The following is a 12,921-nucleotide window of genomic DNA, read 5'->3' on the forward strand; positions in this document are numbered from 1 at the left end:
AAGAAACAGGAAAAACGAGAATGTTTGTGTTCAACAAGAGTGAACGAAAAAGAAAGAAAGATATAGCAATGAAAACAGGGGTTGTTGGTACCGATACAAATCACGAATCTCAGGAACTTGATTTATTCATTTTTTCTTTTTACTTTTGCGCGCAAAGGCATATACAGGTACATACAGAATCAACAATCATTCCTACATATCGTTTTGCTGTCGCCTAGGCGTCGATCTTCTTTTACATTATGCATGCCGATATAGTCGATGTAGCATGCGACGTTTGCACGTTTCAGCGCGAGCTGCCACTTTTTTCTGGTTACGCCTCATTTTATTTCATTTCTTAGGCATCAAACTCATTTGTGGTGCACGCTATTTTCGCAATATCCCTTTCAGGAAAGATAAGCCGTGTCAGCGCCGTTTTCGAAAAGCTTTTTTTTTTCCTGTTCATGTTGTTTATCTTGGTATGGAAGCACTAGAATAAGCCTTCGACGTACGTCACTATACCTGGGCAATATGCTCGATTATAGTGCGTCGTTATATAAGCCTAAAATTGAGGAGCGCACCTTTAAAATAAGTAGGCGAAAGAAAGAGAAGGACAGCCTTTGTCGCATACCTGCATTGTGCATAAGTCCACATTAATCGGGCAGTACAGGAAAGGCTGAAATTTACACTATGTGCAATCCTGTCGTCAGATACTGGGAGAGATGGCGCCATGAAGATGTGTAAACTGCCATTCAGGAATTTCATCTTCCTGATTATTAATTTGATCGAAGTGCATCCTGTACACTGTGTACAAGTGCAAACTGCGCACCCCTTACGCTTGAAATCGCACTCGACGCTGCTCGTCCACAAATAATGCTCACGTTGTTGCTCCGATTCATCTGCATGAAACAGTATCCGTAGTGATTGACAGAACCTACGAAATGTCCCTCTTCTGCACTTGAATATCGCTATTCTTTCTTCTGCTGTTCTTTAAAATTTGACTTCGTGAATGGGAACCTTTATTGAAATTTAAAAAGGAATCGTCACGTACGAAACATAATTTCGATACCTATTCCGCACATCTGGCTTCGCCGCAAACGAAGTCTATTTGCGGCAAAGCCAACTTTATCCGACAGCGCATAAGCCATTGAAATCAGCTCAAATCGGACATGGTTCATAATATACTTACTCAGAAATGGCGCAAAAGTTGTCAACTAAAAGGTAATAACGCGAAAAGAATAAACTTCCAGCATGCTTAAACGAATGAAACCCCGACACGAAAAATGTTTACGAGTGAACTGAGAGACAATAAATGGCAGGTACATTCATAACAGCTAGAGATTATGAGAGAAAACAACAACGACACTGTTAGTGCATTATAATATACGACACTAGAAAGGCAGAGAATGTGTTCTAATATCTTTCTTTTTCGGTAGGACGCAGTGATCAATTGTGTGTGTATATATATATATATATATATATATATATATATATATATATATATATATATATATATATATATATATATGTATATATATATATATATAGAGAGAGAGAGAGAGAGAGATGCAAATGAGAGAAAGGGAGGAGGTTAACCAGAGTTAAAGCCTCCGGTTTGCTACCCTGCATTAGGGGAAGGGAAAGGGGGAAGTAAAGACGGAAAGAAGAGCGGGCACAAATTGTCTATATATATATATATATATATATATATATATATATATATATATATATATATATATATATATATAAAGGGTAGCTCAGCTAACTTGGGCCAAAAATTAAAAAAGAAAACATAGGTGCTACGAGTGTTTATTGTATCTCTGTGCGAGGAGCAGCCTTTGCTAAATTGTTCAGCTTAGATGTGGGGGCACTAAAAGCGCGGCGCGTTAGCCTGCAGTCACGTGGTACTTTATTTTATTTTTGCGCACTTTAAATTGAGGGCCGAAAAACATTACACAGGCAAGTTATGTTAGCACAGATGAAATGATCCGGTGTCTCTGAATAAGCGCTACAACTTTTGTAGATCTTTTGTTAGAATTAATATTTAAAAAGTTACTTAAGCAACCTTTGTTAATTACACACATTGGCGGATTGAAACAAATATCATGATGTGCGCCATATAGCTCAGAACAATACTGCGGCAATTCAACAGGTGTTGCACGTGTGTTTCTTTCTTTAATATTTGGCCCTAGTTAGCTGAAACACCCTTCATATATATATATATATATATATATATATATATATATATATATATATATATATATATATATATATATATATATATATATATATATATGTATATGTATATATATATATAAGCCGGAAAATGCATGAGAGCCTAGTCGTTCTGCAATGCAATGTACGCACACTTACCTCAAGGTGTTTAATCGGCAGCATGTCACGACGAAACGAATAGATCTGTTCAACCACTTACACTTAATTTATTGGATAGCTGAGGTGGACTCATAACGTCGCAGATGTGACAATCTCTGGTAGTAACCAATTTCCTTGCCAAGAAACTGCTAAGTAGCAAAAAAAAAAAGAATAAGACAAGAATAAACTCTGTTTTAACGATGTAGCGGGGTTGAAGCAATCCTAGTAACCTCACTAAAAACAGTGTGACTTTGAAGTAATATTCGATTATTTTGCATGAAAAGTCATTAAAGGTTGCCCATTTAATTTATTTGTGAGGATCCCGGTATAATAAAATAAAGCAATTAAAAAACGAACTGACATGACCGTTCATGTGATCCATTACTATATTTTTGTTCATTGTCTCACGCTATGTATTTTTTTGCAACCTGAACACCCTTACACTTTCTTTAAGTGTCGGCACTTTTCATCTGCATTGTCTTTCTTAACTCCTTACATAGTGGCATATTAAAAGCGCTTGCTTTTTTAACGAATAACGTATGGTATGCTTATCGCGAATTTAACAGGCACTCATGCGTTCATTCCAGGTGCCTTAAGGTGCAAACACTAACGGAAAACAAAGTTAGCGAGTGTTTTCAAAACTGCTTGTATCAACATTCGAACCGCTCGTGCGTGGGCCGCTAACAAAAGCACAGCGGTGCTCAAACCCTGGTTTCTCGCGCAGAACATGGCTTAATCTTTAATTAAGTTGAGCGCAGAATTTTTGATAATGTAAACTTTTCTTCGCGTCCGTTACCGTGCGCTGGGTGGCACGAACTTCAAAGTGACAAAAGAGTTTGGTTAGTGTGATAGAGAGAAAAAGAAAGAAAGGTTCCGGTACACATTTGAGGAGCTGAATATGTAATAAAGGGTAATGACACGCAAAAAGGAATTCGCTCAACTAAGAATGCAGCGCTGGATTTTATTTCGAGTGCGACGTTTGCTTTCTTTCTTTTTTTCCCCAAGTAGTGTAGCTCGAGTCAAGAGCCTCATTTGCATAGCTAATGCTATTTCGTCTCGGTGTTCCTTCAGTTCTTTGCAGGTCGTTGCCCGTAGTTTTGTTTCGGTTTGGTTGATGCTTTCCAGTCTTTGGCTTCACAGGGATGCTATGACGCGCTTAGTTGCATGCAAGCCAGATGACTTCAGTTACCACTGCCCGACTTTCCTGATGTTTTGGTATCCGTCTTTTCGTATACTCCACACCGCAGGAAGTTCCTTTACTGGTATGCAATTACATGTTAGGAATAATCAAGGTTAACTATAAAATGATGTATGCATACCCCTTGGATAAAAAATAGATGGATCAGTTATGTGGGTCCAACGCACACGCTGGAATCTGTCTGAAGAAAGCTTTCACGAAATGGTGAATAAAATACTATAACTCCAAATCCATTGCGAGCAATAGTTCTTGCTTTAATCGAACACAATGTGTAATCTAACAAACATTTACGTTTATGCACTGCACGGGTCATAACTTTAATTTCATGCACATTTGATGTTTATGCATACGCCGTTCATAAGCTACGCTGAAATGCACGCTGCAAATCATGGGAATGCAGACAATAATACGTACACGCAGTGATGGCACGTGGACGAAGGGGATTTCAAGGGGAAAGTGGTGTAGTGAGGTGTACGTAGAACAGTCCGGCACATGTGTATTGCAGTTAAGGTTTAGATAGCAGTTGTTTCGCAGTAGCAGTTAGCCATTAGTTCTGGCTGTGTAAGAGCGATATTGCATCTTAATATACGCGAAATGGTGAATACGTTAGTCTCATGTTTATTTTAGGTCTGTCTTGGTAAAACAAGCTGATGTTTATTAAAACAAGCTGGTAAAACAAGCTGATGTATATATTACTTAGCTTTAGTAACTTAGAATGCGGATTTACACTGCAGGAACAACGGTGCATGAACCCAGTATCCTAATCTCTGTCAGTGTATATTTACGTTCTTGACGAGTTATCACTACTAAGTAAATTGAATCGTGTAAGACATCGCTATTCGGGATGATCGACAGTGCAGTGTCGTAGACAGTAATGCAAGATTATGTAAGACAAGGTTATACGCAGGCACCGCGAGAAACCAGGATTTTCTAAAGGGCTGCGATAATAGGTGTGAAATTGTGTTAATGTCCGCGCTGTATTAGGAGAGAAATTACGAAGCTATAGCTCATATAGCTCTTAGTGTCTCGCGTCAGTCAAGGTATGTTATCAGCCCTTTTGGCATGGCATTAAACGAAGCGTATTGTTCTGCACCTGCGCAAAACACTGCACGAAACACGGTGAAATCTGTGCATGCAGCGATTTATTCCTGCTGATTCTACCTCACATAATCCAGAGCGAAAAAGAAAGAGAGAGAGAAGGAAAGGAGGAAGACAAGGAGGTTAACCAGACTATCCACTTTGCTACCGTACACTTGGGGAGGAAAGAGTAGGTGTAGGGCAAGAGAGGGATAAAAAAAATACGTAAGGGGTGTTGAGAAAGGTAGCGCACGATCCCCAACGAAGCGCATTCCAAAGAGCAAATTACCTTTCCTCAACCCCCACACCCTCCCCCCTGCCACCCAACAGTCCTGTTCCACAGTTATGCGTTACAACTCGGGATGCTGCAGGGGTATCAACGCACGTAATCAGAGGTGGCAGAAAGGTTTCCGCCTCAAGACTCCCCTTAATGCGACTCAGAATTCCGGTTAGTCTTGCAAGGTCTGTAGTCGCACCGCGAACCTCAGTTCGAGCTCCAGAGTGCCTGGCAACTCGGGCGCCACAAGAGCTTCTTGTAAAGGAAAAGAGACGCACGCAAACCCTGTCTGGAGGCAGCCCTCCCCCGCACGCCACAACCTTTCCATCCTACCCTCTTCTTCACGCCTGCCGCGACTGGAGAGCGAAGACTGCTCTGCGGCCATCCGCAAACATCGGAGCCGGCGCATTCCAAACACAGCTGCGCGTGACACTGCTCCCAGACAAACCACACAGAAGGAGCGGCGCGCCAAGCGTCGCTCTTTTAGGGCGTCATTCATTGCGCCTTAAGGCGAGCTTCTCGCCTTGAATTCAAACCTCACACTCCCCGCGCTCCCTTTTTGTCCGCACTCTTTGCATCTGGAATTCCGCGGGAGCTGCCCGCAAGGGAAGAGCCGCGATGGGCTCTGAAACCGTTTTCTTCAGCGGAGGCTGCACCTTACAATGGATAGAGGAGGTATAGGTGTTTTTTTATTATGTGGTATTTGAAAGATGTCTGGACCTTTAATTTTCACCTGCTACTCGTCAATTAATAAAATTGGAATTAATGAAGGCCGCAGGCAGGAAGAAGTCACATAAAACACGCTCGAACTTGAAGTCAAATCATATGTCAATCAAAGAGACACTTAATCCTAAAGCCAAGTGAAGTTCACTCAATCCTAAAGCAAAGTAACATCACTAAAATCAAGGCGCAGAAGAAAACGCGGAATAAGTTCACAGGAACACACATCGAGTCAAGCACAGAATAGCACAAACTTGGGTCAAATAAAACACACTGAGTGGGTTGTTTGAAGGAAACTTGTAATGGTCCTTACAATGACGAGTTTTGGCTGTAACTTTTAATATATGCTTCTTGAGTTGGCTTCTTAGGAAGTCCATAATTTACACAACAATTATACACTCGGTTTCACTGCAAGTGTGTTGTTCATCCAAAAATATTGACCACATATTGACCGGCCACATATTGACCGGCCTGAAAAGGCTATAAAAATGGGCGACTTAACAAGGCGCGAATGTAAAAATGCAAATGTCGGTTTAAGGTATTTCGACGCACTTTCATTGCACAGAAAGAAAGAAGAGAGGAAAAAAAAGGGGGAATAGAGATGATGCGAAACGAAACAAAGGCAGAAAGGGTGACCAGAAATATAAGTACGCTTTCCCACCCAGGACAGAGAAAAAGTGCATATAAATAGATAGGAAGCCATCCCGATGAGTTGCGAAACTGTGCACAAAATTCTCATGAGGCCCACTTCCCTATCACAGCCCATGTTGCAGGCTCGTATACTGCATGGAATGAACTGGCATTTCGGCGGCATCTGGCGCACGCGTCCTCTGCGACCAATCCGCTACTACTGGTTATATTGAGCTCCGACAGGGGCCAGCTGTCCAGTGTTTCTAACGCGGTGGGTTGCATATTCCTTCCTACTAAAACGTGGGGCACGAAAATATGCAAAAGACATGACAATCACACAGATGATGTGCGATTGTCCCATCGCAGCCGCAGGTATCGCGAGTAGAGATGTCGGCCCATCCGGTTATAAGGCAGTATGACTACGTAAACGCGACACCAAGCTCTGTACAGCACAGTTTCTTCACACCTTGGTATAGCCTCGGTAGTAGATGGATTATTAGTCGGGACCTAGTGAATGTAAATGACTATTCTTGCAAACTCCTTCAGTTTTACAAGGCCGGCGTACAATCCTGTGCGAAGTGCAGCGGCCGCGTCTGTTCTCTCGAGCGGAATTTAAACGCATCTGTCAATGTCGGGCACAGATTAGGCGGATTCGTCGGCGCGATCACTTCCACTGACATCACATTGTTCCAGCAGCCTCAAATAAAGTATATCGCATCCCTGTTGCTTTCTTGTGTGGTATAACTGTCTTATCTCTAAGACAAGTTGTTCACGAGATCCCAGAAGCATTGAACTTTGAATGCTTAGGCGCACAGACTTCGAGCCACTCCTCCCCCCCCCCCCCCCCCATTTTAGCCAAAACAAAACAAAGACTATAATAAGGATGCGCCCTCTTTCGCTGTTAGAACCATTAATCTGTCATGCGTCGTAGCTCCACTGATTAAGTTACGCAACGTGGATGTTACGTGGCCCAGTCGCGCGACACATTTTAATTCCCCAGGTGAACCGCGCCGCCAGATAAGACGTTCGCAAAGTGCAATTAATCCTTCAAACGCCGCCAGCTTATATATTGCATTTCACGCTGCGCATGACTCGCGGGCGCGCCAACAAAAGTATTCCGACGATCCTCTTATCTGACGCGCCCGTTTATACGAGCAGTGTATCGTCGCGCGGCGCAGTCGCGTCGAGTAATCTGAGCGGTCGTGCGTTGTCGGCGAGCGTCACCGGTTGCAACGGGTAGTAAAACTACCGCCCTTGACGCTATATAGCGACGCGGCGCATACGAAAGAACAAATGGCGAAGGAAGTCAAAGAAAAGAAGAGGGGGAAAAAAAGAAACGCAATAAGTGCTAGATACGTATTGGAATAAAATAAAGCACGGGGAGACAAGCATTACAGTGGAGTCCCCCCTCCTCGGGAAGCCCAGCGAAGCGTGCACGCGGCTCGTGTGGGAAATGCGCCACGCACGTCCGCGCCTTGTAATGGGTTGCCCCTGACGTGACTGGTGGCAGTGACGGCGGCTTCGACACTGGAAGGAGCCCGTTTCCCGAACGCGGATGGCGAGCGCTCGAGGAAGGCACCCCTTTGTTTGAGGCCTCCGATCGACGCGGCGCGGTTTATGTGGTATGGCGCGTCGCGAGGCGGTTTCCTGTGCGGTTTTCGCGGCCCTGTCTGGCGGTCGTTTGGCCAATTGGCCGCGATAGATACGTATACAGGGTGCATTAAGACGAGCGTGCGTGCCGGAAGGACATGGCTCTGCGAGCTTCGCCCGTCGGTCGGTCGGTCTCTGTTCATCGTCTGTTTCCGCTTCTTCTCGTGCCGCGTGCGTAACTCCGATCGCGATGGTTATGTGTAAACGCACCACCTCGCAGCGACCTGCCACCGCTGACCGCGTAGAGCGTTTTCCAAACGCTATGAAGCGATGCACTCGTAAACCAGTTGAAAGTAAGCGAGCACGTTCGCGGCCCGCCTAGCAACTTTGATTCGCCTAGCGCATGCAATAGTATTCGAGATAAGCATTGAGATTCGGCCTTAATAGCAAGCCAATATACTGAAGCGCTAAAGCCATTTGTTGAAATTTAGTACTCGCGTTTGTCCACATGGTGATGAAAACCTACGTGGATACATTATCATCTTTGTTATGATTACCTTAACTAATAACCTAATTTTATTTATTTAATTTATCACTGATAATTTTTTTTCAATTGAAAAGAGACCGAGATGAAGTAGCCGAGACACTTTATATTTCACTCGTTCCAAAAGAATCGGTTTGTAATATGATACAGTGGTTAAAGTTGGTCATAACCATTCCATATGCTTAAAACAATGATGGGAAATGAAGAGTTGTACGTAATCTATGCCGGATTTATGCGGAAATTGATCCTTATTTGAATTATGGAGAACTGAGCGCCACTCTATATGGCAGTCAGCGTTCATTTAGCCTGAGCTAGCACACATCCTATGACACAACTTAAGGGGTCGGAGTCGTTGTGCCGTTAACGTTACGTGAGGTATAGCAGTATTTTTTTTGTTTGCATGTAAATTTGCAGTGTCGCACTTTAATACACAAGAACGAACGGCAAAGTTACAGCAATGATGTAAAAAGAAAACTCTGAATGGTGTCTTACCACACAATAAACGAAACTGAACAAAATGCTATGTGAAAAGACCTGCTAGTGTTTGAGCTTCGCCTCACTGCTCGTCACTGTCAGTGGGCGATGATACAGACTGAGAGACAGGGATCACAGAAATGTAAGAAACAACGTATCGGGGCTTATCGCCAGCAAAGTGCTTCTTTCAGAACAAGTTTAACACGAAGCTCTGCGCCCAAGATTTTGCTAGGGGCCCCACATCCAAGTGATTGCAACTTGGCATGTCTTGGCATGATTGAGTACCGTCAGCGCCAAAAGAGGGTGATGAGGTATTCATGAAAGAAATGGTTCACTTCACTGCGTGCAATTTCTACGCGCATTTAAGATCAACGTACTTTAAATTTGAAGAGCTTCAAATGGAGTTTACGAAACGAATATTGCTTCTGTTGACTCCTCTTCCAGAAAGTGGGCAGAAAAAAAAAAACTTTTTCTTTCTTTGCAGAGAATTCTAAAGCAAGAATTTCAGATCTGAATATATATGTACACATCATCTCAACTGCTGTGCAATTTTAGAGCAAAGCATCCCATGTGAAACTCGATGTATGAAATCATTGCTGACAGAAACAGTTAAAAGAAAAGCGAGATAGATGGATTGAAGTAGGTAGATAAAGCACACGCGTTAAAAGACAACGCCGCTTTATTACCTTGGCCTCCGGTATTTATTTCTTTTTCATTACCGTACAGTTTGGTGAATTTTGCCTTGCTTTCGCCATAGTGCTGATTTTTGGCGTGACTGAACCTAGCAAACACATCGGACACTCATTTCGGTTCATATTCTGTTGAATAATCTACACGAAGCCTGTATAGTAACACAAAATTATATAACTGCATTTATAATCGCACTGGTTCGTTAAATCAAGCGGAATTCTTAGCACTCGCGCGAAACTCCCTCCCAAATTTTTCTTATGCTGTTCGAATATTCAGTATTTGTTAATACGAACTGCGGATCAATTAAGCTGCTGCATACATCGATGTGTAGTAGACAGAAAAAGATGTTAATATAATTGGCAAATGTAAAGAACTGCTGAGTAGAAAGCGTTACCAAAAAAATAATAATGAAATCTACCTGAAATATTTGGCTCGATGACCGTTCTCGTAACAACTACTTAATCTACACGAGAGTTCTGCTGGAAATAGCTATTAAGCGTGAAGTACTGACCCAAACTCGTAGGCAGTCTTATTAAACAACTTCAGGCACAGCTATTTATCATGAAATATTAAATTTGTAGCTCTACTGATGACACGTGAGACATCAACTAAGCTTTAGTGCAAGCTGCATTTCAGTCTTGCCACAGCTACTCATTTATCGGTATTTCTACTGATTTCTTTCGATTCGTGCGCCAGTGCGGTACATGAAATGTACCTTAGCGTGGAAGCTTGGGCGTGTTGGTGATTCATTGGAGAAAGGATACAGCGCGAATAAGACAGGGACACGAGAGAACGACAAGCGTAAAGCGCTGACTTAGAACAGTTTCTTCATGAAGCAATGAATGCACAAATATATAGGCTGCTACCATGTCCAATGTGTGAATGATCGGCGGAAAACCTGGAGCATTATTTGCATTGCTGATAATGATAGCCACATGCGTACAGAGCCCACGGAATGTTTGCCATTCGAACCCTGTCAAGATACGCCATTTCTCGAGATGAAAGTGCAATCGAAGGAGAACTGACGTACCAGCTGTCAAACTTCCCAATGAAATCTGCCTCAATGATTTCACATGTCAGCTGCAAACTATGTTTAGCCAGCCCTTCGATTTCTTCCAAGTAGGGCTTACACCCGTGGTCGCGGCAATGAATACCAAGATGGCTCTGTACCGTGTTGCACATATTGTTAGGGTGCTCCCTGAGACGGTCATTTAAGCATGCGTTAGATCTCCTTCGATTGCACTTTTACCTCGTGAAATGGCGTATCTTGACAGGGTTTAAATGGCAGGCGTTCCGCGTGCTCTGTAGGCGTGCGGCTATCATTATCAGCATTGCAAATGATGCTCGAGGTTTTCTGCCGGCCATTCAACATTGCACATGGTAGCAGCCTATATATTTATTCCTTTATGGCTTCATTAATAAACTGTTCTAAGTCAGCGGCGTGCGCGTGTCGCTCTCTCGTGTCCCTGTCTTTATTGCGCTGTGTCCTTTTTCTATTGAAATGCGTCAGTTTTAGAGACCGCTTATGCTGGTGTCCCAGTGCGTCCTCCCACGTGCACTGAGTGTTCAGTCTCTTCCTTTTTCTATTCCCCTTTTCCCTTACCCGCCGTGTAGGGTAGCAAACCAGACGATCGTCTGGTTGCCCTCCATGCCTTACCTCTCACTGTTTTCTCTCTCTACGACTTTTTTCATCTTTTTAGGGATTAAGTGATAATTAGATTCCCATTAAACTTATTTTTCGACGTCTTACCGGAAAACTATAGCAAAATCTACAAATTTTTTATAATTTTCTACTGCCTTCTGCGAAATCTACAACTGGCACCGGACCCGCGCCGGCAGAAATTTCGTTTGATATATTTGTTATAAAGCATAAACAATCAAATATTTTTAGCAATATGTACTACATTTTTTTTATTATGTGTAGCAACACCGCTTCGGCGGCCGTGGCAAAGCCAGTTTATGAGTGTTGTACCCCACTTATTACCGTAATACAGCCTTAATGCTGACTTTCGTGATTTTCTATGAATTGCCAGAGCGTTCCCAATTGGCCAGTTAAATATGCTAGTAATGACATTAGCCAATTTTTACTTAAACACAAGCAAGTTTATCTAATCTGCTTAATTTTCCTCGCGAGCCTGAGTTCAATCAACGCACCTTATCTATATTTTCCCAGACATTGCCTTATAACATTTGTACCACAGTGTGCTACTCCATCTGTCAGCCCCATTCTTGATTTTACAGAAGAATGAATGATTTGAGACAAGGGCCGTGCTGATGTACTCCTCTTTCCCCAGCAGTCTCCATGTCTCTAGTTTGGAGGAAAGGAAAAGAGTTTTTGTGTACTACTCTAGACGATCCGTGACAGCGCAACTGCTATTGCAGATGACTTCTCTGCATCACTTCTTTGGCGAAGAGTTTAAGCGCGCCTAAGGAAACAAACTTGGAGGACGTTCGTTTCGGTCTCGAAGAAGCTTACGAAAGCGGTCGCTTATGAAAGACGCGCAACTAGAGAGAGTGGAAGAATTAGACTGGCGCTCACCTTCGTAGGCTATCCCGGGCCGAGGTCCGCGCAGCAGGAGGACACAGAGCGCGGAGCCCAGAATCCAGGCCCGCCAGCGGTTTCTCGTATCACACATTGCAGCGGTATCCAGTGTGTTGGTCGGGAGCACGATAAAAAAAGAATAATAAAAGCTATCACGCAGTAACAGAGCGCCCTTTTGCCGAAAGAAGAGAAGAGAAAATGGGAAAAGAAACGTCCGCTCAGGGAGCTGCACACACAGTTGAGAACGTCGACCACGCGCGCACTGTTACTCGTGACCGGGCGAGAACCCGAAAGCGAAACTCCCAAAACTGAGGTCCGCACGAGCACGCACCCAGGGACGCGCACAGCGGTGGGAAAGCTAGTCGAAGGGAAGGGGGTGGGGCGCAACGCTGTGTTTGTCTTTCTTCTCTCTCAGTATGAAGGGAGCGCAGTTTGGAGTGGCGAGGAAGTTTGGAGCAGCTGAGGCGACGGCGTCGCTCCGGTGCCGACGAGCGTCGTCGAAGGGGACGGCGGCGGCGAGGTCGAAGCGGCGAGATTCGGGAAGGGCCACATCTCGCACCGGCGGCCACCCGTCAACAAGTGGAAGCGAAGCCGTGCCCTGCAAAGCGCGTCTTCGACCGGCTTCGCCCTCGCCCTCGCAACTCTGCTTCTTTCTCTCTCTCGCCCGCTAGAACGGTCGACTTCGGCCGCCAGGGGACGCCACCGCACAAGCGCGTGCTGTTCGCCGAAGCCGGCATTGCTGATTCGCTCGCTCCTGAGATGAGGAAAACGGCAGATTTCATACTTTTATGCAAGTACTATAGAAAGCAGCGTGGGTGGGTGGGGGGGGG

At 44.1% G+C, this 12,921-nt stretch overlaps 1 protein-coding gene across 1 annotated transcript in view; it reads right to left on the bottom strand.

Annotated features, from left to right (window-relative positions):
• LOC142572238 (roundabout homolog 3-like) overlaps positions 1 to 12,649 on the bottom strand; it is a 271,702-nt gene extending 259,053 nt beyond the window's left edge. The window contains exon 1 of the mRNA XM_075681210.1: positions 12,089 to 12,649. Coding sequence (XP_075537325.1) covers positions 12,089 to 12,185 — 97 coding nt within the window. The 5' untranslated portion in view covers positions 12,186 to 12,649. The remainder of the gene's footprint in view (positions 1 to 12,088) is intronic.
• Between the last annotated feature and the right edge of the window lie 272 nt (positions 12,650 to 12,921).

This window comes from Dermacentor variabilis, chromosome 2, assembly GCF_050947875.1.
Source record: "Dermacentor variabilis isolate Ectoservices chromosome 2, ASM5094787v1, whole genome shotgun sequence".
Lineage (NCBI taxonomy): Eukaryota > Metazoa > Arthropoda > Arachnida > Ixodida > Ixodidae > Dermacentor > Dermacentor variabilis.